Source organism: Calliopsis andreniformis, chromosome 2, assembly GCF_051401765.1.
Source record: "Calliopsis andreniformis isolate RMS-2024a chromosome 2, iyCalAndr_principal, whole genome shotgun sequence".
NCBI lineage: Eukaryota > Metazoa > Arthropoda > Insecta > Hymenoptera > Andrenidae > Calliopsis > Calliopsis andreniformis.
In genome coordinates this window covers 15,331,782-15,359,207 of record NC_135063.1, presented here as the reverse complement: position 1 = coordinate 15,359,207, position 27,426 = coordinate 15,331,782, and the positions used below count along the sequence as shown (strand labels likewise).

General features: G+C 38.2%; 1 protein-coding gene across 1 annotated transcript in view; it reads left to right on the top strand.

Moving 5' to 3' along the window:
- The window catches only part of LOC143186348 (uncharacterized), a 42,832-nt gene that overhangs the window by 4,394 nt on the left and 11,012 nt on the right, over window positions 1–27,426 (top strand). The window contains exons 2-3 of the mRNA XM_076389980.1: window positions 17,392–17,442; window positions 21,133–21,393. Coding sequence (XP_076246095.1) covers window positions 21,145–21,393 — 249 coding nt within the window. The 5' untranslated portion in view covers window positions 17,392–17,442; window positions 21,133–21,144. The remainder of the gene's footprint in view (window positions 1–17,391; window positions 17,443–21,132; window positions 21,394–27,426) is intronic.

Genomic DNA, 27,426 nt, shown 5'->3' with positions numbered 1-27,426 from the left:
ACATTTTACATTTATCTATGTATAAAAATTACACCCTATCATTCAGTAGAATAATATTGCTCCTAAGTAGTCATCGGAGCGTCTGACCACAGACAGTCTTATTCCACTTGCCACTTGATTGCCTCTTCCTCGAGCTAAAATCGCACTCTTTATTACTAGTTGAAATGTAACTCATACTTTTTCCCTCTCAATTTTTCACAAGACCCATACTTTTAGACGTTTTAGTTAATGTTAAGTCTTCCTTATTCTTAAGTCCATTTTTCATTCGAAAACTTCGCCACCTCGAAAATATATTCTCCCGAACACGTCAACAAGTTGGGAAACGTTAAATTAATATTTTACACCTGAACGACGCCGCTATTAAATTTAACGGACACTTAGTGAAGTGAAAATTTAATCGTCTCTTTAATCCACCCTTTTTCCCTCTTGCTACACTGCGTTTTCAAACCCGTCGAATTCACACTTTATAACTTCCTCGCAGTTCGATGTCGATAATTACAGGGAGTACCCGAAAATCGTCCCTTTTGATCGAAGTATTTCTAAATTATTTCGAAATCGCTGCTGTCCGAATTTCGTTGCCTCTGTAATCGGTGCATTTCCCTTTGCAGGGAATACGCTGCACGTTGCGTCGCTTACACGTTGAACGATTTTATACGTACGTGTTCGCCAAAACCACTGGTATTTTCTATAAAATATAAGCAGAATTTTGATGAACTCCGATTTTATTATTATTTATTGTAATACGAGTTATGAAACGAGTAAATATGAAGTAATTTTGTTAAATTTAATTCTGCAAAATATCATACATTTATTTTTATTAAACATAAACCACCTCTGCTATATATTGCATACCATATAATTACTGTGCATTCCAATTAGACTGCAAATTTTTACGCAAACTGTACTTTTGTTGCACATTGAAATTTCTCATGCAGTCTACTTATAACATTTGAAAAATATCTTATTTATTTCATTTTTGTGTTCCTCAGTTCGTTGAAGGAGTCAAACGATTTCTTATCTCGTTATGTAGTTATCTAGAAAGTTGCTCTCGATTCTCTTAATTGTGAGAATCGAATCATCCCCATCTTCCGATTATCGTTCATCTTTACATCTATATTGTTCAGTTTTAATGAGAATCGTTTGAGTGTACCGACGACAGATGAATCGACTTGACGATAAGAGGATTAAAGGACGTCCAGTCGTGGAGGAAACGAATGAAATGGTTCCTCCATTTTCTATCCTATAGGACTATTATCTCGAAACGCTTCTGTGTTTTCCAGTATACATTTCCCTAAGAGAAACAGTTGCAGAGTGGAGAATGTTGCTTCTCATTACTCGGAACTTTAATCCCTTGGTATGGGATCGAGTGGAATGTATTTCCATTTTGTAGAACGTCTGCTGGAGCTTGAATTTCGGTCGTAGATTACCTTTTCTGCGAAAAGTTGCCATTTTTTTCCCTTCCACGTTCAATTAGTCTTTTGTCCTTAAGAGGCTTATCTCGGGGAAACAAAGCTCGTGGAGATGCTGCTTTAATTTACTGGTAACCATAACATCAGGAGCTTTCTTGGGCACATGTAAGCGTTTAAAAGCATACTCGACATTTATTATTATTAGCGTACCGAGTGTTCTGAGAAAGAAGGTTCGGGACTTTTAGTATTCATTAAGCTGAGTACATAATTTTTAATTGACCTAAATTAGCTTGTACTTTCTACTCGTTTTATGTGGTTGAAGAGATGGTAATTTTGTTTTAATAATTTGAGTAGTAATTAGTAGTTCTAGTTTGCATATTAATTAGGAATTATATTCTGCAATGAGACATAAATAAGTTCCTATGCAGGTAGGTAAGGTCTGTTTGCTGTTTCTAGAAATTTATGCAAATGGATTGACAAGTTGCCTGAGAAATGGCCAGGAGTTGAGTGCACGCTATGATATTTGAAGTGTAAAACAAACTCCTATTTAGGTCCCACTTATAAAAGCCTGAATTTACATAAACGTCCACAGTCTTGAAAAAAAAGCAGCGAAAAATGGAATGAAGCAGGAAAAGAATTTGGTTCATTTCAGGGATTGTTGCTAATAATTCCACTGTGACGAGGTATCAAGATAACAGAAAAACTAATTAAAGCTAGAGCTCTAAATGAGAAAGAAAAATAGATGACGCTGGATAACGTTGAATTTGCTCTTAAAAGAATTCTTCCTCTGTAGATGCTTGAAATGGTTATTTCGTTTCTTTCAGGGTGTCGTTTATATGTTCGAGGAAACTTTTTAACGATTTCAAGCTAGTTCTCGCTACTTTAACTTTTACATGAAATTTTATATAACTTGTGTAACAGTTGAGTTTACGGTTTTACAAGGAAGGCAAATTGTAAGTCGAAAGTTGTGTAATTGAGTTCTTTCATAGCAAATTCTATATTACATTATTTTTTATACGCGCTATTGCATATTTTATATGCACTTGCATAACTTTCTAATAATTTTAAATATTGAGAGTAATTCCATTTCATGTGTAATAACTTCTACTTTATTCTGAATCGAAATAAACCGCCGACGAATAAAAATTTCCATAAAAATAATTACAAACGCGCAATAAATGTTGCCAGAACTCCATCTACATTTCCATAGTAGCATTTTCGTCACGAGAGGACTGTTTCCACGGAAATACTGTGGCTAGTGAAAATTGCGCTTCGTTTAGTCTGGCATTGTCGTTCCCTTTGTACGCTTTGACAGGAGTAAATGCCGCCATCCTCGAAAAGTAGCCGCGTGGCGGAGCAATTAGGACAACGATAAATATCCGCGTGTGTTGCCAGCTTTATTGTTTCCCGTCGCGTGATGAATGATCCCTCAAGTGCCTTCCTTAATTTATCATTTCTGTTACTAAACGTTGGCTACAGGGAATGATCTTCAAGATCCTTTGATAAAGAGTCCATCGGTACTTGCTAGGGGAATATAAAGTAAGGGACGATGAATATCGATTGATAGTTTCGATCGATGAACTTTATTCGTTCAGAATCTTAGCATAAAAAATTTTGCTGTGACATACGATGGGATTTCTTAGTTTTCATCGATAGAGTACTTCGACACCCTGTAGCTCCTTATTTGTATTTGTTATCTGTTGTAGTTATTTAAAAAAAAGAACCTTGCGATTTAGTATTTTTTTGTTTGAGGAAACATTCTTATTTGAAGAAGCATTTTTATCTATCTTTATTACAATTATTCTGGGTGTTTTAATTAAAAATGAAGACTGAATCGTCTCCGATGCCAAATTTCACTCCAAAACGACCATACTTTTCGTGTAGCATAAAAACTGTGGAATTTTTTGTGGTGCTGAATTTTCTCTCGTTACACGATTTGCATTTTTCACTTTTATATTATTAGTAGCAGTACGGGCGCTGAGTTATGCCGCGTGCTCGGAAAATCCTGGGGAAACGGGAATTTTCGGAGTCTCTTGCATTCATTCTACTAATTGCAAATTACATATCGAAATACAAAAATCCCTGGTGCTTCAGAAAGCAAAGTTTGAATAACAGCTTTCGCGACTTTTATTCTTCTTTTTTCAAACTTACTTATCACTTTCCAGTTATAAATAGATGACATTTGCAACAGCACGTAACGTTACCGTTATGCGTTTCTGAGCATTAACAGTGCGACGTTTTATACATTTTTCCCTCTTTCATATTTCATTTCCTGCGACGGTGATATACGCGGGATATTTCATGCGAAGTCAAAATTTTTTAAATCAACGACATTACGTATGCGCTACAAAATTACATTACGGTGCGAACTTTCGAGGGAAAATCTGACAAATAAAATATTTTTTCACTGCTGCAGAATGCTTTTAACGTGATATGTATTTTAAGGCTTGCGTTGCTGCATTACACTGAGGATTTGGAAAATAAGCTTGGTGAATGAAATATTTTTCAGTCATTCCTGGAAAATTCATCGCGATATTCAAATAAAAGCTTTTTGATTCTATTATCAGTAATATTCGTATTGTCTCTGTATTCGATATATTACACAGCACCCACACAAAGCTTTAGAGTAATGTAAAAGGTTCCATAAATTCAGTTTTGCTGTTGCACCTTGCTATTCACATTCTCCAAGGCACTCGACAAAAATGTTAGTAAACTGTTTTAATGTAAAGACAGAAGCATCGAACGACAGTTACTCTAATGGGCAGGTTACGTATTTTAATTGCATAGGAAATCGCGAAAAAGCTTACATTAATCACACGAGTAATCATACATTAAATCTGTGAACAGACTGTGCTATATTATTAATGATCAAAGCGATACGAACTTTCTCTCCCGTCTATCACGTGCTGATAATAAATATCATGAATCGGAGAAACGTTTAAACAGTTAAACAGTGTAAAAGGTACACAAATAACATGCACTTTTTTCTCCACAAATACCGGTTCCATGACGTGCCTATTGAAAACGAGTCACGTGCTGATGATTACATGTTTTCGATTCTACAGTCACGCGCTTTCGCTTTCACATCATTTTCAGAACTTCTTCCATCAGGTGACTTATGCTTATTTCTTTATTATTAACTAATGAGAGACCTATACACCGCAAGAAAAATTGCGGAGCAGAAAATAAACTAGAACATCGAATAATATTCCACTCAGAGACAAGTCTAGCTATTTCAACACCTTTGGTAGTTTCAGTCTGTTAAATTTATTATTACACTTATAATATATGAAATAATTAGTTGCTTGAAACTGCACGATTTCAATTACTGTGAGATTTCGAAGCAGAAACGAGCCGGTTTCATGGGTTGATAACTGGTGCTAGTTTGAAATAAATGAGCCATGACCACAGTGTCAGCTTCAGGACAATTTAACATGGAATAGCTGGTAGAGTGTAGCCAAACGACAGGAGGAAACGAACGGTTGGGTCAAAGCTGCGGATTGGACTTTCCTAACGAATCACCCTCTAAACTTGAGTCCACTTCTGCCGGAGTCGCTTTCACGCCCTCGTGAGAATTGCTATTTTAGCGTCGGTTGGCCAAGGGAGCTGGTTTAAAGATACGGTTACGTCCACGGATTAGTTTAGCCGACGCTGAGGGGATCATTCAAGTCGGGTAGATGGATATAAAACCAGCGTCTCACTTTTTAAGCCGCCTGAGCCGGCTCTGCAGCCTCCACTGCGTTCCTATCCTGTGAAACTAGGATTATATTCAAGTTTTCGTCGGTTCAGGATCTTCCGAGATCTCATTCTCCTGGCCGGGCAATGATTCAAGTGTTGCTTCAATACAACAGCGTCACAGTGCTGGGATAATATAAATATTTGGGAATTTGAATGCGTGACTGTTTGAAAAATTGAATATTATACCATTTGAATTTTTCAACTTTTGAATATTTGAAGTTTTGAATATTTAACCGTTTGAAAATTTGAGTATTTGAATATTTGAAGTTTTGAATATTTAATCGTTTGAAAATTTGAATATTTAAATATTTGAATATTTGAATATTTGAAAATTTGAATTTTTAAATATTTGAATAATTTAATACCTGTAAGTAGCAGTGCAGGTGTTAGAGGAGTGCAGTTTTATTTTAGGTATTCTTCCGCTTGATATTTTAGAAATAGATTCTCAGAACGTATAGATAGCATCCTATATTCCATCTGTAAGGAAGAAAAGATATGTGCGCCATGTTTCGTGGCTGAATGACTTAGGGGTTTACGGGTCACATCGCCAAAAAGCGACCGAGATCTTCAAGGATCGACGATAGTGTAACCGAGTCATGAATCGATTCGGCGCAACAGGCAGAAAGAAATAATATCTACCTTGGTCAGATCGGTCGGTATTACATCCAACCGTTGCATCTTCGATTTTCAATAAGATGACGTTCCAGAAACTACTATTTCTGTATGACAAATTTGAAACATTTTATATCAGTATTTTAACGAAATATTTTTAAGCATCTTTGAATACATATTCTTCTACTCTTATTGATAATCAAAGCTCTATTTAATTTAAATATTCCTTTGATAATTACATTATTCGTATTTAATTTGTGACTGCTTTTCGTTGCAGAGACTCGATTGCTAAAGAAGGTTGTCCTCGTGACCGTTAAAAATTGGGCGCAGAAAAGATTGCTTTTAAAATTTCTCTCTTTTTACACTTCGTAGCATAATTCGCGATTAATGAGAGTTTTAGTGGTCTGCGTGGTTATTTGCGAGAGGCTCATTTGTGGCAATGGAAATAACGTTTAAAAATATTAAATGCAATTATTTTGCATAATGCGACGCAATCAGAGCAGTTTTAATTTTATTCTGCTGCCAGATGTTACAGATCTCCAGGCATTAAAGTTTGACATTTTCTTAAATGACGCATAATTTTAACTACTCATACTTCATAACAGCATGACTAGAAATAAAATACAGATACACATAACTTCGATACAACAACATAGTCTTCTTATTTATTCCAAAGATGCAGAGTGCATCCATGAAATTCTACATTAATTTCCGCATAATTACTTTGCATAATTACATCCATGGAATGCTTATTAAAATCGCTTAAAATTAAATTAGCCTCCAGTGAACGCAGTAAGAATTTAATATCGGAAAGACTTACGAAATTATTATTACCTGAACATCCAATAACATGGCTAATAAGCCAATATGCTTCCAATTTTTTTATGCCAAAGTATTTTCATTTTAATTATCGCGAAATTACCTGACTACCAGAACGAGAACCTTACGCAATTTCCATTTTGCTTAAATAACTTTTATTTTTTTTCCGCAACATAACTAGAACAAAATACAAAACTCTATTTTCGTATTAAACCCTCGAAAATGTTCTGAAAATTTTCAAATTTTCCAGGGATATTCAGGTCTTCTGTATCTCGTACCTCACCCTATAGTTTGTTTCCAGTTTCACGTTTCGCGTGTATCACACACAGCCGTAGAATTATATTTCGTGGCTTACCTAGCCATACCAGAGGGTTACCCTTCTGCGGTCCGAGTTTCTCCTATAATGGACTGCTGGCAGAGTTAATTTTGTTCTGGACAGTGCTCTGCATACAAAGCAAAATAATTCAGGATAGGAACTGCTAAAAATTACATTCCTGAATCACGTGGAGCAACCATGGGTACCTAAGTCCATGATCATTTTAGAGTTTTTATAATCGTTTTTAATGCTCACATATTTTGAACCTGATTCTACGAAGAATAGACAAACAGACTAGTCCTCGTTACTTCTTCAAGTCAACAATCCAAGGAGCTACGTTTATACTGTTTACCTTCGTTGGCACATGTCTCGACTGTTTCTCGCAAGTCAATTTCTCTGGTAGATGAAATCTGTCGGGTATACCTCGAAGCTATATTCGGATACCCAGTTCCTGCAATATTAAATCGATCAATGCTTGAAACCACATATTGAACTTGGTCGAACCGCCACCGCCAAGAGCACAAACCTATGTTTCTTGTTTCGCCATCCATTCTCGGTCGCGCAAACAATCAAAACCGTGGTGCATATTAACGAATTAGCCTAGTTCTGTACCCTCACAGAGTCAATTGAAAATTTGGGAGAGATGTTTCAGAGGATCGATTCGATGCAACAGGCTGGCAGAGTATCTAGCCTGGCGGGTCGTAGGTTCTTCCTCGCGGCTGCTTCTAGCAAGCAACGTGCAAAGGGAAATTGGTCCCTTCAGGACCGAGGAGAGTCAGTGCTCCAACTTCGTTTCCTTTGCTGAGGACTCAAAGGAATGGAGGATATAGAGTATTGGTAATTTTTGTTGAGGGAAGGTTGAGGAAGATTAACCTAGTGGCTTGTTAACACACTCAGGTATTTCTTTATACCAAGTTGGTGTAGCTTCTTTATGACAGATGCAATGAAAAACTTGCAGAAATTAGGTAAATGATAATCGTTGCTGGTAAATCCTAAAAAAAGCATAGGTTAAAAGAAGAAAATGTTTTCTTCAGATTTCTTCCTCCTCTCTTCTCTTTATTCCTTAAGCCCAAGGAATAAATCGAAGGAAAGGAAATGGATAAGCAGTATCGCGAGTTGGAAATAACGTAGGCTGGCTGGCGGATAGATTACCTGTCGCCGTGCTCTTATCGTTGTCGAATAAAGTGACGTTTTATTGATTCATACACCGGCCTCGATCGAGTTTAGAGTTTCATAGCCAGGGTCGGCCCAGGCTAGATTTATGTACACGCGCATGTACGGTGGGATGGTTCTGAGGATACAGTGGCGACCGAAATCGGGAAGGGGTTGGTGCACTGGTCGATTTATTTCTCTGCTGTACGAGGTGGGTTCTCCTCGAGCTACTCTTTTTTCAAGTGGTACGTGATTGGAGGATATTTATGCATTTCGAAATTACTCGGATGGATGGAGATTGCAATTGAAAGGCCTCAGAGGAAAAACAGTTCTTGTTAATTAGAATGGTCTGCTGAGTTTTTAGGGCAGAGATACAGGTGCCTTGCTACACTATCGGTATTGAAACTTTTTTCATCCATCTCGCTATGTGGCTAGTGCATAAACAATGTTTTATTTTCTATTGGAAATATAATGGGGTGTTCCAGCCTCATGAGATCACAAAATACAGGATTCAATTGTACAGCAGCGAAATAGCAGAGAGAATTGTACAGCAGAGGGTGATTTCTTTCCGAATGTTTTCCAACTTCGCCTGACTCTCAGAGACTCGATGAATTTTTTTTGCGACTTGTTTTGGGGTAGATTTCAAATTTGAAGTCTTCCCTTTCCATCGAGATTTTAAAAATTGATGTACGATTTTTTTTCGTAGAGTTATCGAACTTTAAATGACAAGTGTATTTGGGGAACGCTTCGTTCGAAGTGTAATTTAGGTACTATTTCATTTAAATTGCATTAACTCAGCGAAAAAAAATTTCAGAGGACTCACCAAAGTCTCGTTCGAAAGGGGAGGGTTCCAACTTCAATATCCTCCCAAAAGTTGTCACGAAAAAAATTCATCAAGTCCCTGAGAGTGGTCTGAAGTTGGAGAACATTCGGGGAGTAATCACCCTTTCTGTTTTGGCGTGTTACGAAGTGGAGGATTTTTTTCGAACAAGTTCAATTCAGGGATGTTAAAGTAGAATGTTTACCCTTTAAAATGAGACCAGGCTCACCTCCCTGCGATTTTTTTTCACAAAATTACAGCAGCTCAAATATCGACGACTTCTTCGGGCTCTGGACTACTACGTGATTTCGAGACCAATGTCTTACTTTTCACTCAGAGTGCGATATCTCGGCGAAAAAAAATCGCAGAGCACTCGCTAAGGTCTCATTCCAAAGGAGAGGGTTCCAGCTTTGATATCCCATCAAAAGATGTCGCGAAAAAAATTCATCAAGTTCCTGAGAGTCGTCTAAAGTCGGGAAACTTTCGGGGAAAAACCACCCTCTCTCTCTTGGCGTGTCGTGGAGTGAAGAATTTTTTTCGGACAAGTTCAACTCAGGGACGTAAAAGTAGAAGGTTTGCCCTTTAAAATGAGACCAGGCTCACCTTCTTGCGATTTTTTTTCACAAAATTACAGCAGCTCAAATATTGGCTACTTTTTCAGATTCTGGATTGGTGGGCGATTCGAAGGCTGAAAGCTCACTTTTCATTCAGAGCGCGATAACTCAGCGAGAAAAAATCGCAGAGTACTCGCTAAGGTCTCATTCGAAAGGGGAGGATTCCAGCTTTGATATCCACTCAATAGATGTCGCAAAAAAAATTTATCAAGTCCCTGACAGTCGTACGAAGTTGAAGAACATTCGGGGAGAAATCACCCTCTCTCTCTTAGCGTGTCATGAAGTGGAGAATTTTTTTCGGATAAATTCAATTCAAGGATGTAAAAATAGAGGCTTCGCTCTTTCAAATAAGACCAGGCTCACCTCGCTGTGATTTTTTTTCACAAAGTTATAGCAGCTCAAAAATCAACAATTTCTGTGCTCAAAGTTAGCAACCTTCGATTTTGCTGCTACGAGTATTCAGGTGTACCCATTTACCTGAGACACCCTATACGTATACAGAAAGGTACCAATGACATGGAAAAATCGAGAGTCCATTATACTTGAACGTGGAATCAAATAACTCACTAACAACGCTCTAGTCAACAGCAATTGTCAAACATTTTCACTCACGAATGATGAATTTTTTCCCCAATGAAATCACGCGCTTTCGGAAGCTCTGTGAGGCTCAGCGCAAAGGTCGCTGTGCAAATCGACCTGAAAATTGAATTTTTCCGAGCGAGGCAAATAAACGAATTAAATATCGCGACACGCGGTGACAGGTATTCGGTAAACCCATTGCCACGAAGTAAATAAAATTTCGGTCGACGCTGCGATTTGCTGGGAGCTCGTCCTACTGCGGCGCAACGCGTGCGTTTAATGGGGAAAAAATGTTATAGGAGCATCCACCGATTGGTGAACGCTTAAGCCACGATAATGGGAAGACGCGGCGATAAAATTGAAATCGACTCGCAAATTGCGAAATTCGGTTGCAATTTTCTTGGCAGAAGCAATGGAATGTGCTCGAACTTGGTCAGGTATGCTTTGATAAGACACGAAAATAGAGTCAAAACGCGAACGTTCTTCTTCGTTTTATCGCCGTTCATTTTTTATCAGCGCTGTTAAATACGAGTATAAGAGATAGTAATGTCAGGAATGAATAATTCATGGTTTTACTTAGTAGAAGCTCTAACGTCTGACGTTAATAACTAGAGTATGTACGATGCAGTCTTACGTTGTTCTCATTTTTTCTGTGTGCTATAAAATTTGAAGTTTATGAGATCAGCTTCGAAGCACTCAGCTGGATCCTGAGAGATCAATACTTGGAAACTACAGAGTAGATATCAGTATTTCTTTTTCTTAATTCTTAATTAATTCTTAATTCTTTATTTTACAGTAATTAGTAATGCAGATTATATTATATTTAAAATATAATTCTTGAATTTTGTCTCGTTATATCTAGAGGTGCTATAATATTCTAAGAGTACTGGAAACAACTGTACATTGAAATGTGGAAATAGTAGATGCATGTGACTTTTTAAAACATTTCTCAGATACTCTGTGTATTACATGTTTCCCTCTCGAGACTGTCGCCACATAGAAAATTCGAGCAGTACGTTCAATTCAGAGTTCTTGTAACCATTCCTTCTTGCATTTTCCGCTCGTAAATCTTGGCTGTCGACACTGCACACAAGCAGTGCACTACTTAGAAAAATTACATCCCAGGAAATCTTGACCCCTCGATGTATCCTTAAGCAATCATGAATCTTCTCCTCTAGACTTCATTTCTTTTCGAGCAATTACTAAACTCGAAAGGAAATCAATATCCACTGGTACGAAAACAAAAATAGAGTAATATATTGAATATCATTTTTAATACCTAGGAGTTACATCTCAAACGAAATTTACTTACTCTTCGAGGGACTTATTTCTTCAAATTTTAAGTACTTACATTTACTTTACTTTCCTCTCGCCAAGTATAAGGAAAAGAAACAAATTACAGAATTAATAATCTTCTAGGGTCTTTCATTTTCTCCACTCAGTTCACCGAGTGGCAACACTGCTTTAATATTTGCAACACACCCTTCTACAAATGCAACCCATTAAAAGGCAAGCGGCTTAAACAGTGAATTCACCATGCGGCCTCATGCATCATTATTCTCCCCATTAACTGTAAGCAATCAGTGGCAGGGTCACTGAGCCATTAAATCAAGAGTTTTCTTTCGTACAAGAACCACAGGTCGACTCTGTTCCTCCACCGTCGCTTCGAGTAGCCATCGCGTGAAAAAGGGTTGAAAATGGCGAAGGGCATTCCCTCAGAAATCGTTCTTTAGTTATAGTGATAAAAATGCATTGAATTTAAAAATCGAGATACAGTGTCGCAAAGTAAAGACTTGAAGCTTTAATTTAAAAAAAAGATCATTGTCCTACAACTATTCTTCGCAAAGTTATCGTCAGTCAAAGTTGATCAATTTTTCCTCTAAACTTTTCCATGCTCTTATAAAAAACTTGTGAGCTATAGGACTCGAAACTAAAACCTTTCCACTCGAAACAATTTCAATCCTTAGCAAATAAATCAGAACGAATGCACATCGAAGAGATACCGTATCAGAGTGCACAGGCACATTTCCTCCCATGAAAATCAATCAATGGATCGTCAACAAGGTCTGGCCCTATAACATTGCCCTGTGTGCCAGCGCAGCCTCCATTTGCATGAAGTATTCACGAGTGTGCAAGCGAAACGAAGGTCTCCTCCTTTGGTCTTTCAACGCGTCGTGAAAGGGGAAGGTGTACAAAGCGCCAGCAAAAAGCACTGGTCAGGAGTTATACGAACCGGTCGTGCGTGGCTGACTATGCAAGGATTTATTCACTGCTCCGAGCCGCCTGGAAACTTTGGTCCCCGATGGGGCGAGTGTTGACGGCGGACAAATGGTCAGTACTTCGTCGGCTCTCTAGAGACTGGCGGGGATCGTGTAATTAATTCGATCAAAAATTCACAGCCCTTTCGAAACGCTTCTCTCGTTCTCTCTGGCCATTCAGGGGACTGCGTCACCAAGTTTTTTGTGATTAGAGAGTCTGATGGTGACGTAGAAATTGAATAAGCGCGGGGCTCGAAGGCAAAGACGAACACTTGCGTTTTTGTTACGTGACTTCTGTTCATTTTCAAAGAATTTTTTTCAAGTAATGAATATTCGTCTCTTTGCTGCATGTTTGGGTGGAAATACTTCCGACATTTTTTTCGGATAATTAATGTTCATCTTCAGATATGAAGTAGCTTTAATTTCGATATAGTATTGTTCGACGTCATCGACGAATGAAAAAACACCAGGTATAAAAATAAATTGCGCATCTACTTCGCATTGATAAGTCATTCAATTTCCCTTGTATCCGTGAATGCATGGATAACCCAGTTTTCAAGTTGCTTTGCTTTATCCATTTCCCTGAAGTGTCTGAAAGCTTCTAGGACATTTATCTCGAGTTGCTCTGCAAGTTTTCTGACAGTAGGACGTGAATTCGCTTTAGCTCGCAGTCGCAAATCTTCATTGCACACCTGCGTTGCCTATCTCTGTTTCTTACTTCATCTTCAAGATAAATATTGAACTTGGGAAACCAGCGAAGAGTCTGTTGTCCATTAGACAGTATATATTTCTTTTCTGTTAAACCAGTGGCATTACTACTGCGACTGAAATGGTTGACATGATTCACTGTTATCATTGGCAATTAAGTGTAGTAATACTGGTCTGTGTGTGGAGACCTGAGAAGCATTTTTGGAAAATCAGATTTGAAGAAAAGTTTTGACAATTTTGTATGAGAAAAATGTCCCTGCTTTTTCCTAGTCTTTTTCTAATCTATAGCATGAATGAAGAAGAGTTATTTTATTGTATTTATTCTACTTATTTCTCTGTGTCTGACATGTGATTTACTTATTCTACTGAGTTTGTGTGTTTGCTTCAGGACCTACTTATTCTGTGGATCTTTTTGTGTCTGGATTTGGACTTGCTTATTCTACTGGTTCTTCTGTGTCTGGGCCATGACTTACTTATTCTACTGATTTTGATGTGTCTCAGGGCTTCTACTGCCTCTTTAAATGTCTGACTCAGTGTCTTTTCTACTGGCTTTTCTGTGTCTATTTATTATAGAATTCTTCACAACCCAAGTAGCTTATTTCAATTCTCTTCTCTTCAAAAGGAGGTTAAATTCCCCCGAAAAATAGTGGAATACCGAATCTGATGTAAAGGGGATACCGCTGGCAAACCGTAACTGAATTACAGAACTATCTTGGAGCGGACATTTAATAGATCGCAACCCAATTCCTAGGTTGGTTTAAGCGGTTACAGGGCAATGTACATGGTGCTGCTTTGCGAATTTCACATGCAGGAACCGCGAAAGCTCTGGAAATTACTTTATTGCTGGCAGTATCATAAATCGACTCCCTTGAGTCGTGAACCGAAACCTGAACCGTGGCCTTGGAAAATGACTGGCAAATGCAGGGGAAATGCAGGAGAATTACTAAGAGACGAATCAGGTGTGTATCAGGCGAAGGAGTAAATCAATTAGTGTAGTACGAACTAGAAGACCTTGTCACGAAGCCCTGCTACTAAATTTTAAGCGCAGCCTTGAATGCAGACGTCGTTTTCAGGAAATGGTTGGAACATAAATTCAGGTCTGGTTGAGGGTGACTCAAGAACGATACAGTTTCGTAAATTGTCGGTTGTTGCTTGCATTCGTATTGAATCTAGCAAAAGGAAAAACCTGTGTAGGAGAGGCTCCTCGAGGAGGAATTTCTAGAGAAATATGAAGGAAGATTCGCTGGTCAAGGGTATAAATTCTGAGAGATCAGTGGGTTATTCCTTATAATGCTTTCTTCGGATCTCCCTTAAACCCTCCATTCTAGCGGGTCGTTGGAATACGAACCAGGCCAATTCTTATTTCAGACATAAGTATTTTAGTGGAAATAAGAGGGAAATAAAATGAAGTAATTTCTTTCAGTGTAGTGCATTTCTTAAGAATAAATGCTAAATACTGCAATTATTTTTGCTTTCAGAACTCGAAGTAAATGGTAATCTAGATTTTATTTCAGCTATAGGTTCGCTGACAAACCTATTTCTGTATAGGCAGATGGTTGTATTCCACGAATTAAAATCTTGACATCTAAACTTGAAAATTTGGAAATTTGAAAGTTCCAAGATTAGAAAATTCACTATCTTGAAAATTTGCAGCATTAAGAAATAAGAAGCCGACAAAAAAACTGGAGCAAGTAATGGCTCGCATAATTACTCTGGCCATTAAACAGCAATCGATCAGACAAGTTTTACCTGCCACAACGAATAAAGCGCAAGTAAATTGTAGCAGGATAGATCTCGATAACTTGTTCCCCTAGTGGCCGTGCAAAGTTATTAAACTTAAATTTGCCAGCGTTGTCTTGTTTGTATCGGTGAACTTTTTCAAACCCTGACAGGATAGCAATATATCTCCTGGGACAGGGACGTTCTCGGACCACTATTTTTCTCCAATTTAAAGTTTCCTGTCTTAAAGGCACTAGCTACGAAAATTAAGTGTACGAAAGTTTCCTTTCGGCCTGATAAACCGAAACGTCGAACAGTTTCGCCATAGCCATGAACTTCTTCAATATCGACGAACTTGGGTGATTTTCCGCGAGCGCATTCCTCGCGTTGTTTGGGGAGCATGTGTTTTCGACGCGATGGAAAACCGCCGTCACCAGAATCGCTGAGTTTTTCCTGCGCTTTCGAAGTCGACGTAATCCAATTTTCTTCACTTCGCGAAAACTGCAGTCGACGCGGAGTGACGTGGATTTGAGTGGGAGAAATACGCAGTATTTGACAAAACTGTGAAATATTTCTTCGGGATTAATCGAATCGCTGTGAAGGAGAACAGTATAGGTCCAAGATCAGCCATTTTCATGTCATTTCAAAAGTATATATTTGCAAAGTTTGACGAGATGCATGGACTTGCTAGAATTTTTTTCGGAAACACCGTTTGCAGGAGCATTAAGATGGAACCTTCCCCTACAATTGAAAAAAAAGATGAAGTCGATACGATTTTTTTTCGCAAACTTACAGGACTTCAAAGTAACCCTTGTATTTTGACAGTATATCGAGTCGTGCCCATAAATGACGAAAATGCAAGGGTTACTTTGAGGTGCCGTAACTTTGTGAAAAAAAATCGCAGCGACCTGATCTTTTTTTTAAATTGAAGGGGAAGGATCAAGCTTTATGCCACTGCAAACGGCATTCCCCCAAAAAATTTTGGCAAGTCCCTGCGTTTCGTCAAATTTCACAATTTTTAATATGATAAATTGTAAAATTTGACAAAATGCAGGGACTCGCGACAATTTTTTTCGGGGATACGATTGGCAGTAGCATGAAGCTTGATCCTTCCCCTTCAATTTAAAAAAAAGATCAGGTCTCTGCGATTTTTTTTGACAAAGTTACAGCAATTCAAAATAACCCTTGCATTTTTGCCATGTATTGGCACTATCCGATATACTGTTAAAATGCAAGGGTTACTTTAAGGTGCTGTAACTTTGCGAAAAAAAATCGTAGCGACTTGATCTTTTTTTTAAATTGAAGGGGAAGATTCCAATTTTATGCTTCTGTGAACAGCGTTTCCGAAAAAAATTTGGACAAGTCTGTGCATCTCGTCAAACTTTGCATTTTTCAACATGACAGACATGTCTTTATATTTACGGGGTTATAATGACTAAGATGCATTAATCGTAAAATAAAGACATGCTGTCTTGAAGTAAAGACTTCTGGCTTTAATTTAAAAAAAAAAATCATGATCCTAGGATGATTTCTTGCGGAGTTATCGTCAGTCAAAGTTGCCCAATTTTTGCCTACAAGTTTCCGCATCCATAATCTTCTTTGAGCATTGTACTCAATATCACTAGGTTTCAATCAAAGTCTTCGTATCTAAAAATTGGCTGTCTATAGTTGAAATTTAATCGTGACCCGCGATACAGGAATATTTTTACTATTTTTATGTCTGCCATTGCTCTTGATGAAAATAGCCGATATTTTTGTTAACGCTCTGTGTATCGCGGGTTCCATTTAACGATAAATTATGAATAGTTTCACGTAAAACGTAAAACGAGTTCATCTTGCTACGTCAAGCGCTTTATCGGGGATCCTTGTTCCCTTTCAGGCCACAGTAATGCATTTTTCATCTCCATTTTATGCGTGCGCATTATTTTTGTACTTTGAGTTCTGTGTCTTGCATGCAACCTGGCATTCGAACGTATGACCGAGTTAAATAATTTCTGCACGGCTTTTGAGGACTGCCTGATCGTTTGATATGCATCGTAAGTGCATATGCAGGTACTCGTGATTGAATTTTCGGATTGAGATTAAGAATATACTTATATGTGACGTAAATTCATGAGAATTGTGAAGAATTATCGTGAACGCGTGTTTTTGCTCGTCTGAACTCTGCCCAAACTGCTCCACCAGTAAATAAAAAATAGAGTAGTTTACAAAGAAAATAGAGGATTATTTAAAATCCATTTCAGCCATAAATTAAAAGCCACTGTATTAAAAATAAATTAGAAAGGAAAATGAATAAACAATTTCATACCCCTTGTGCTCTGACTGGTTAAGAATCTCAAAGGAAAAGCATTTATTTTTCCCTTTCTGCAGCCTGTCATGCAACTGTAATGGAAAAAGTGCATGGAACCTGTTTCCCCCGATGCGCTCGTATACGAGTATTCTTAACGAGTTGAACTATGAAAAAGATACGTGCAATTGAAAACGAATAGAGGGAAAAGAGGGAGCATATGAAATTCATGAAAAACGAGACATGCTCGCGTTGATATAAGCCTCGTATAAAATCCAGTAGAATTTCCCTTGTGAAGCATGCTGTACGCCCTCGCTGGATGACGAATTAATTATTCCTTGTTTTTTTATTTGCTTGCAGGACGACCTACCGTCCCCATGCTTGGCAGTGTCCTTCCTGGGAGCGCTTTAGGTGAGTCGTGTAGTAATGGAAATTTCTCTATTGAAACTTCAGGCAATAAGATTGTTTGCCATCCATCCTCCACGCTCTGTCGTCCTCGATGTGATTTAAAGCACTCCACTCACGTTTATTATCGAACGATGTAGAGTGCCCTTGCATTTTAAAGGGGGATCGATGCCTGGGGGAGACGCCAAGGGGGCCGATATCGAGGAAATACTTTTCCGAGTAACAAGAAACGAAGTCGTAGTTCCTATCGAAACTCGGAAAATTCAAATTATATCTTGCATTGTGACGTTTAGTTTAACTAGGGGAAAGGGGGGAAACTCTATTGATCTTGGGAGTACGTCGAAGTTGGAATTCTTTTTACACAGAGTAAACTACGTGAAACGATATTTTAACTTGCGTATTACTTTTCATCGTTTTATTTCCTTGAGAATTTTGTGGGAGTAGAAATTAAGTATATCCTTTTTTAATAATTCATGAAACAAGCAAACAAAGCTATTTAGCTTAACAATAAAAAGAAGAAAAGGAGGTAAAAAAATTCTCTTTGCAAAGGGTTAAAATGAAACGCAAGCCACATAGCAGCCCAGAATTTTTTTTCATACAACTTCGAGAAGATTTACAGTTTGTCCAGGAAATAAAATAGCTATGCTTGAAACGACCACAATTTTCCTCTTCCGTACTTCTTTTAAATTTCGTTTCAGAGTAGACGATTCGATAAGAAAAAACTTTTTACTGTGTTATGCTTTTCACCGAGCAGGGCAGATGTAGATAACAGTGAAACAGTGTGAAACTTGGTCCTTCCTGAAATTTAATTCCAAGTTCCTGAGAGATTGACGATTTGATCTAAATCCGAAGCCAAAGTTCGTCCTCCATGTTGTATGCGCATACATAAGTATGTGTATTTGCTCGGTAGCCTGTCCTAGAAGTTCCTCCATCTGCCACAGACTGGTGCATGTATCAAGCAGAGGCAGAAGTTTCGATACTTCCATCATCGTTCACTTTTTTGCCCCTTTTATCTTGAAAAGTACTAGACTGCTGAACTTCGTTTGCTTGTGAAACGGGATTCCTCTGGTGTTTTTAGTATCGCTAACGAGGTAGAAGTTCTACCTGATACTTTGTACAAATTATTTTAATACGTCAATTTCCATAAATTGTTAATACCTTAACGTAAAAATTGTTTTGAAAGAATTTCCAATTAAGAACTGCAATGAAAATGTGGAAACTAGGTCTGACAGAATGATAGTATCTTTTTAGTTATACAATAGGTTGTGCAATAATTTGGTTATACAATACAGAAAATTATCCAGTTATATAAGGTACCTAAGTAAGAAAGATGATTTATTTGAAAATAAATGAAACTCTTTTTATCTCTCGTTACAACCACAGAAACATCTTTTAATAATTCCAATTAATTTTTGCATATATATAATATGAATAATTATCTGTACATCTGTATTACGAAAGGAATATTATTCCCAAGCGTTTTATCGGAAAATGAATTTTTCATATAGATCAGATCCTAATAACTTCATGTTGACAGTAATTCGAAATGTCGCGTAGACTCTAACATTTGCAGACAGCATCGTTATCGGAAAACTATTTTTCGATATGAGCAGGTCGATTCGACGAATAATAGAGGATTTCGTGGGCGATTTGACATCAGAGTTCTGTTCTCGCGTTGGGTCAAGTATCGCGTGAGAGACCTGCCTTCCCCTGCTTTCTCTTTTTTAATCGTTTTCGGCGAATAATCCAGCACATGATCTGTAAATTAGAACAGGCCTTCCTCTATTCTCTAACTATACCTAATACCATAAAATTGGTAGGAAAAATACGAACATTCTCGCTTAACTTTATAGATTCGATCAAATACTGCACTTTCCAGGTTTATTAGCAGTAAAATAATCTCATAAATGGCAGTAAAATAATCTCATAAACCTTTGTAACCCTTTCAGCCTCAAATGATGTACCAGCCCATTAATTAAAACTGCAATCAGTCCGATTACGAAGATTATCATTGTTCATACATTAGTGGAAGTGACTGTACGTAGAATTGAAATAGATCTCCATGAAGGATTCGAAGTATGTTTCAAGTCCACGTACAATATGTGCATACGTTTTATTAGAAAGCTGGAATATGGCCTCTATGCAGTCCAATAAATGCTCCAGTGGAATTCCAGCATAGTTCTACCGCTCTCCAAGATAGTTCTTGTTCCAATATTGCTTCCAATAACCATGCTGGACACCCTTTTCTCTAGGGCATTCCTGGAAGGTGGCATACGTACGTGTGAAATGTAGAACTATGACCGCAGACTGTAACTGAGTGACACAACTTGTGACGAGAGTGAAAGAGAAATTTGCTGGGATTTCGAACTAAAAGCAGTCTTAGTATTTTGTTTATTCAGTGGGGCTAATTGATCAATATTTGATGAAATCTGAAAACGTACTTGCATTTTGGCAACACGATATTAGTGGAGAGTAACAAATTTATTATGAAAATTATCTGGAAACTGTACTGTTGAATGTGTTTATCGCTGAAAGTTTAATAATCCCATTTCACCAAGCCAATATCGAACGATTTAAATATTTAAATATTTGGCGAGCACTTGCACACTCGAATAGTTAAGTGGCTACTTGAATACTCATGAATATGAACAATATTCAAATGTTCAAGTACCTGAATCACATGTCAGCCTTCGAATATTCGGTTACAGAAAATTGAACAAGCCTCAGGTCTATTAGATTGTGGTCACAGTTCAAATTTGAAATGAAGTCATTGACAGAAGCAGATTAAAATGCGTTCTGTCAGTGATGCTAACTTTAGAATAGGATGAATGATAGCGAGCATCACCAGGCGATGAAACAGATGCATAGATTGCGACCCAGTTCATATGCACCAATGGGAAAACTAAACATCATGTGCTCTGGAAGCTGCAATTGATCAGACTTGACAAATCGTTTCGCGAGTGTGTGAAGCTTCGAATTAATTACTAACATTCAGATTGGTAATTACCGTAGTTATTGCATCGATCTGCGAGTGATTTAAGGGTACAGTTATGTGAGTCGGTGGAGCTTTGAGATAACTGAGCCTGCTGAGCTTTCCCCTTCATTCTTGATACCTTTTAAAGGTTCAAATTTATGCTTGTTAGAAGCTTATTTAATGTAAAACAGAAAAAAAAGTGTAAAATGTAATTTTTTGTGAGCAGGCTGTTTTAAGACACCGTGGGATGCCAAGAAAATCCAATATGAGTTTTATCGCCAGGAAAATTGAGAGAAAAGGGAAGGAAATTATTTGGTTACGAAAGGAGTAATATAAGAATGTGAGACACGAATAGTAATTTGAATATTTGAAAATTTGAATATTTGAATATTTGAATATTTGAAAATTAGAATATTTGAATATTTGAATATTTGAAAATTTGAATATTTGAATATTTGAAAATTTGAATATTTGAATATCTCAATATTTCAATATTTCAGTATCGAATATTCGAAAATTCGAAAATTCGGCTACTTGACTCCTTTCCAAAAGAAGTGACTACCTTCTAAAAAAAATTGGATCACCAAGGACTCGATATGGAAGCATAAAAGCCGTTTATTGACCTGTTCAGGAACTCTTAATCAGAAATATCCTTCCCTTGGTCTAACTTAAGGCACTATGGATCCTCCAGAGAATCCAATAATTTCTGTTGTTACCACCAGAGCCGTTGGAGGATGGGTTCCCGAAGGAGCGGGTCCGGGGGGAGCCGGGCGAACGCAGGCGTCCTGAAGGAACGCGCCAACATGTCGTTCATGCTGGTGGTCATGTTCTTCGCTGTGTTCGGCTTCATCGTCCTTACGGAGATATTCCTGATCGACGAGAGGCGTGGCGTGGGCGTAGGTGGCACTGGTGCCCTAGGAGGTCACAGGAGCGGGCATCGATTGCCGCCTGCGCCCGATCGTCCGGATTACGGCGAGATCGGAGTAAGTACGCAATTAGGACCATCTGTATCCACTTAATTAAACGCGCCGCCTGATATGAATCTCTGACCCCGCTATATTTAGCGGCTGCATGGAACAAATAAGCTGGGTCAGTCTGCAGGAGCGGTTCGATCGTTTTGCATCCTACCATAGGGCTTCCATCAAGGGACAGTGAGACCAGAATTCACAAATTTTTTCGAATTTTTTGCGAAACAGGGAATGTCTTTTTAGATCTAATAAGTGTACAGGGTGATCAGTTTATCTGGAAATCCTCTGAGTGGTGGCAGCATTTATTTGAAATGCTGTTAGCATTGCAAATGCCGCCAACATTCATTAGAGGGTTTCTAGTTAAACTGATCAGCCTGTGCATATGTTATTGGCAGAATATTAGTGTTCCTAGTTCCTAGGTGTTTTATCTGATTTTAGGAAGGTCTGGGACCTTCAGTCTCTGTGCCACATATTGTAAATAGGAAGTGTTTATATTTGGGAAAAGAAGACTTTCCAGATCCATGTTTACATGATTCTCTTTCATTCTTTGGAAAAAGTAGAGTGCGCTATCAAAGTGGGTTGATCTGTTTTGTTGTCACTGGTACTCGAAACACTGTGCGCAGAGCTTAGCTTCGGCCGCCATCGGCGAATTATTTACCTTGACTCGATGGACCGTTTATTAGCTAGCGTTTAGCTTTGTTTTACTAACCGCTTTAATCGCACGCCGCGCGCAAATATTGATCGGCGCGAAATTTTTCGATGAACGAAAAGCGTGAGCTCTAGTTTGTCTCTGACGATCTGAAATCAAACAGTTTTCAAAGGCATTAGGAGGCTCAATTTTCAATTATTTTCAAAAGCTAATTCCACATCGAGAAGTAGATAATGAATTCAAGGTTTCTATTCTTCGACTAGGCACATATTTACTTGCTGAGTTAATTCCTGAAACAATTAAATCTTGAGCTTTCTCAGAAATAAAATAACACTTTTTGCCGAGTGATTTCAGGGCAATAATTATTTCTAAGTAATTAGTCAATGTATTTTCACAGCCACTGAGATAAATAGCTTTCCTAAATTGATGAATGTTCGTTTCACCGTCCCTGTATTAAAATTTCACCCTTAGGGTATAATACATCGCTTCTGAAGAGAATTATGCTCTCAAGGGGTTCAATTTGCGCGCGTTAATTTACAGAGGATTAATGAGTAGTTAGAATTTTTGTTGGCCTCGTTGACTGGCTAATAACTTATGATATCGTAATCGAGAATATTTGAAAGGTGCTGGTTCGTTAAGCTAAATGAATTGCGTTCGATGATTCGACATGGACGTGTACATTAAAGCTGTCCTACATTCTGTTCGATATAGGCCATGGTATATAGTTTACGACATAGTGTTTTGTAAGGAATCTACATATCAAATTATGGTTTCCGCATATGTACTTATATAAAGCACGACTCTATCAACGTTCACGTTAATTAGTTAGGTGGATAACGATAACGTTAATGCAGCTATCAGCATTTGGATGTTTGAGTGGGAATTAGATACGCGAAAGCTGACGTTGAAGAGAAAACTTCATTGATGCTAATAAATGGAACTGAAACAATGTTATTGACAGACAAAATACTCGGAATAATATCACAATTTTGTCGAGAAATGAGACAATAACTTCATTTCCTCCAAAATTCGATTTTTTAATAGATACTACGTACTACTAATTTAAGTAGTATTACTAACTCACTTATTAACTTAGTACTACTACCTCAAGTAAATATAGATTTATTTAGAGAATTCACTAAATGATGGAGAAAAGTTCGAAAAAATAGTATGCCAAAGCTCTGCACAGCTGTCTCTTTCCTGAGAGTTCCTCCAGCCTCGTTTCGACCCCTTCCTATCGATTCTCGATTCGCTGAATATTAATCACACAGAATCCTTATCGCAGTCCAAGTATCAATATCCCAGCATCACGTATTTTCTATCAATCTCCTTGCCAGCGTTTTCAATAAAGGACGTTTAATATTCGAAACGTTGGGGGCGATATTAAGGGGTGAGAGCTGAAACAGCTTCACCTGGTCCTCTCGAAAGCGCGCAGGGGTCATAAGTGAATGCTCTCCTTTCCGTCGCAGTGGAAACCATTTTAATCTCCGCTATAAAGTTCGCAATCATCGCGAATAAAAGGGAGCGGATTATGAGGTGAAATCGCGAGGACGTTTCGGTGTCCCCTCGCGAGCCACCCTCCGAGAAATTAAAATGTCTCGATGGCCTTTGGCGATCCTTGACGACCGAGTTACTTCTGACCGTCGGAACTTTCCTCGCCCTCGTCCTCTTTCCTCTCTCCCTCTCTCCACGCTTATCTCCTTTCTGTCCCGCTCGTTTCCTGTAATAAGCAAGGAGATATCGGGACGAGAGTTCGTCGAACGCTAGCTCTCCATTCCAAAGTGTCCCGCGTTTCTCGCGGGGTCGATAATCCTCAAACGTTTTCTGCTCTAGAAAGGTAGCTGGAAGACTTTTCGAACTAATGGCAAAGGCCTCAACTTTATACTCCCTTGGTCTTTGTTCGTACAAGGGAGGAAAAGTGGAGACGGAAAAGTTTGCCATCCTGGTCCATCGATTTTCCCTGTCGCTGCTTTCCTAGCCTGACACGCTCCTATTTTTATTTCCCCTTTTATTTCGTGCCTCTACTTTGCCTTGTACCCGACGTCCCCCGACACCCCCGACGTGCCTTGGCTATTTTATGTGGACCCCAATATCGTTGACAATGATTCACGTGGGGGGAGGGTCAAAGGAGCGAGAAACATCGGTGCACGTTGGAGATGTTATCGAAGGTGTGAGTCGATTCGATTTTAGTCTGGTTCCTTTCCTGGGTACTATCAGCGTTTAATCTTTGTAAATTAGGCTGGAAGGAAGGGGAAAGTGGGTTTCTTGGGGATTGAGGATTCTGAAAGGGTTTGCTGTGGGCTGAGGGTTTGTAGAGCTTCAATTTTTGAAGTTTGACGGAATGTACAGACTTGCCAAAATTTTTTTCGGGAATGTGGTTTCCAGTGGCAGATAGATTGCACCTTCCCCTTTAATTTAAAAAAAAGATGAAGTCGATGCGATTTTTTTTCGCAAAGTTACAGCAATTCAAAGTAATCCTTGCATTTTGACAGTATATCGGATAGTGCCAATACATGGCAAAATTGCAAGGGTTACTTTGAAGTCCTGTAACTTTGTCAAAAAAAATCGCAGAGACCTGATCTTTTTTTTAAATTAAAGGGGAAGGATCAAGCTTTATGCTACTGTCAATCGTATTCCCGAAAAAAATTGTGGCGAGTCCCTGCATTTTGTCAAATTCTACAATTTATCATATTAAAAATTGTGAAATTTGACGAAACGCAGGGACTTGCCAAAATTTTTTGGGGGAATGCCGTTTGCAATGGCATAAAGCTTGATCTTTCCCCTTCAATTTAAAAAAAAGATCAGGTCGCTGCGATTTTTTTTCACAAAGTTACGGCACTTCAAAGTAACCCTTGCATTTTCGTTATTTATTGGCACTACCCCATATGCTGTCAAAATGCAAGGGTTACTTTGAATTGCTGTAACTTTGCGAAAAAAAATCGCATCGACTTCATCTTTTTTTTAAATTGAAGGGAAAGGTTGCAACTTTATGCTCCTGTAAACCACAATCTCAAAAAAAATTTTGATAAGTCTGTGCATTCCGTCAAAGTTTGCAATTTTCGATATAATAAACGTGCCCTTAGGTTTAAGGGCTTAGTGAGACAAAAGTGAACGAAACTTAAAATCGAGATACAGTATCTCAAAGTAAAGACTTGAAGCTTTAATTTAAAAAAAAGATCATAATCCTACAGCGATTTTTCGCAGAGTTAGCGTCAGTCAAAATTGGCCAATCTTTCTATGTCATAATTTTTTTGAGCAATGTATGTTTTATTTCATTTCTAATTTTGTCTGAATAAATTACACTCTTTTTCACCATTTTAGAGTAGAATTCTTAATGACTATATTCTGCTTGATCGTTTTACTTTCCTCCTTTCTCCACTTCTTCGGTTGCTCTCCTCCCCTCGGTCGTCGATTCTACATTTCCTGTTTCCGGGGAGCCTGAAAAGCGATGTTAGAGCGTAAATTGGTCTGAGATGATTTCCGAGATGAAAAAGCAGGATGTAACTTTTGCAGGAATGGTACACGTGGTTCTGTCGAACTGTGCCCAGAATTATTAAGGAGCGTTCACTCGAGTCCTATCAGGTCCGTAATTTCACTCTAACTATTTCAAGGAATTATATTAACTCAGATAACTGTTCCTTTTTTAGACGTTCTTCGTCTCATCCATCCAAAAGCAGCACTGCTAGTATAAAAATTTTCGAATAGGTTTATTCTTCCATAAACTTCCATTTCGTCTGAGCTACCAAACCAGTGTCCCTATCTTTGGCCACGTCTCGCATATTTGAAAGGGTAAATGGACCCTCAGTGAGCGAGGGTGAAGGGACCTGTTAACATTATCTCGACGAAAGCACAAAAGAATATCGAAAAAGCATCCAGACCAGCGTGAATGAAGTCGTCTCTTAATGTAGAGTTGGGGCGATAAAAAAGCTGAGCGATACGCAAACTGCCGCCAAGGCGAATATGGCTCCGCGACGCTCTGCGTTGATTTTGTTTTGCAACGATGTGGACAGCTGCTTGATAAACTATTCACGAGAGCCTTGCCACAGTGTAATAGCATGCTAATGAAGCGACCGTAAAACCGTTGTACAGTTTACTCTGTGACTGGTAATTATCACCCAAAACGGGCTGATTTATTCAAAAGCCATCAGTGGTTTCGTGCACACAGAGATGGCTCTCATATAAAGATAGAGAAAATGTTTATTAAGCTCTGAAAGCGACTGGGCTTTTATTCAGTTTCCACAATTACAGAGGGAAATCTTTTTTAAGGATCTTTCTTTCCTTCTTTTCGTCTTGCATTAGTAAAAGTGCCTTGAGATCTACAGGATGTTTCAAATATAGGCTGAAATATTTATGGAGGGATATAGAGGAACTCGATTGAATTACAAAAAATATTAAACTTTGAATATTTCGAAAGCACTAAAAAACTATAAATATGCAAGCGTGCAGTCTTCTGTAATTTTTTTGTACTTTTTACCTCGAGTAATTCTTGTCCAAGACTCCTTCGTATTTTTAGCCACTGAAACGTATAAAGCTTCTGCAATATGTCACACGACGTCAGGATAATTCTCAATTTTGTATTCACTTTGAGATTAGGGGCTTCTGTGAAATAAAACTAGAGTAAGAAAAAAAAAAAGAAAAATAAAAAGCTAGCGCACAGTGAATTGGGCTCCGAAGGGAATAACGAGGGTAGGTAGTTGGAACTTTATCGTTGGAGTTTCACAAATTTACTCCGTTTCCCGTACTCGACGCGCGGAAGTGTGGAAAATTTGCATTTTCCAGCCTTTTTTCTCGGTTCTGTTATTAGTATGACAGAAGTCTGCTGCTTATTAGCTTGGTACCTTAATTAAAACTTCGAGGTAATATTTCTACTACTTCATATTTATATATAATTTTTATTACAATCATCTAATATTTCTAGAATTTAATTTTTTAATGAATTCAGTAGTTCAAATCAATCATTATTGAACCTAATTCATTAATCACTCTTCTCAAAGAAAACTATCAATTTCTGTGTAATACTAACACAAAATCTCACCAGCCATTACCTTTAACAAACAACTCTCAGTTCTCTGTAACCCAATTTCCCAACGCTAAGTCACTGACATTATGAGCTTACCAGTTTACAAGAAATTCGTTTTGTTGTCGTCGTGAACGTCATCGTTAACATTAATTTGCCTCTTAACAAGCCTCGTAAGCGACGTGAATAGGTTCGTAACGTGCTCGAGAATGTAATAAAAGAGGAAGTTCGGTGTCACTGTAATATTCTTACCTGTGAAGAAAATTAGTAGTGAGTTGGCTGGAAAGAACACGTTCCGATACAAGACGAAGTTAAATTCAATTTGTCACACGTCACGAGTCGCCTTATACTTACTATGCTTCCTTCTATATGAGCAGGTTTT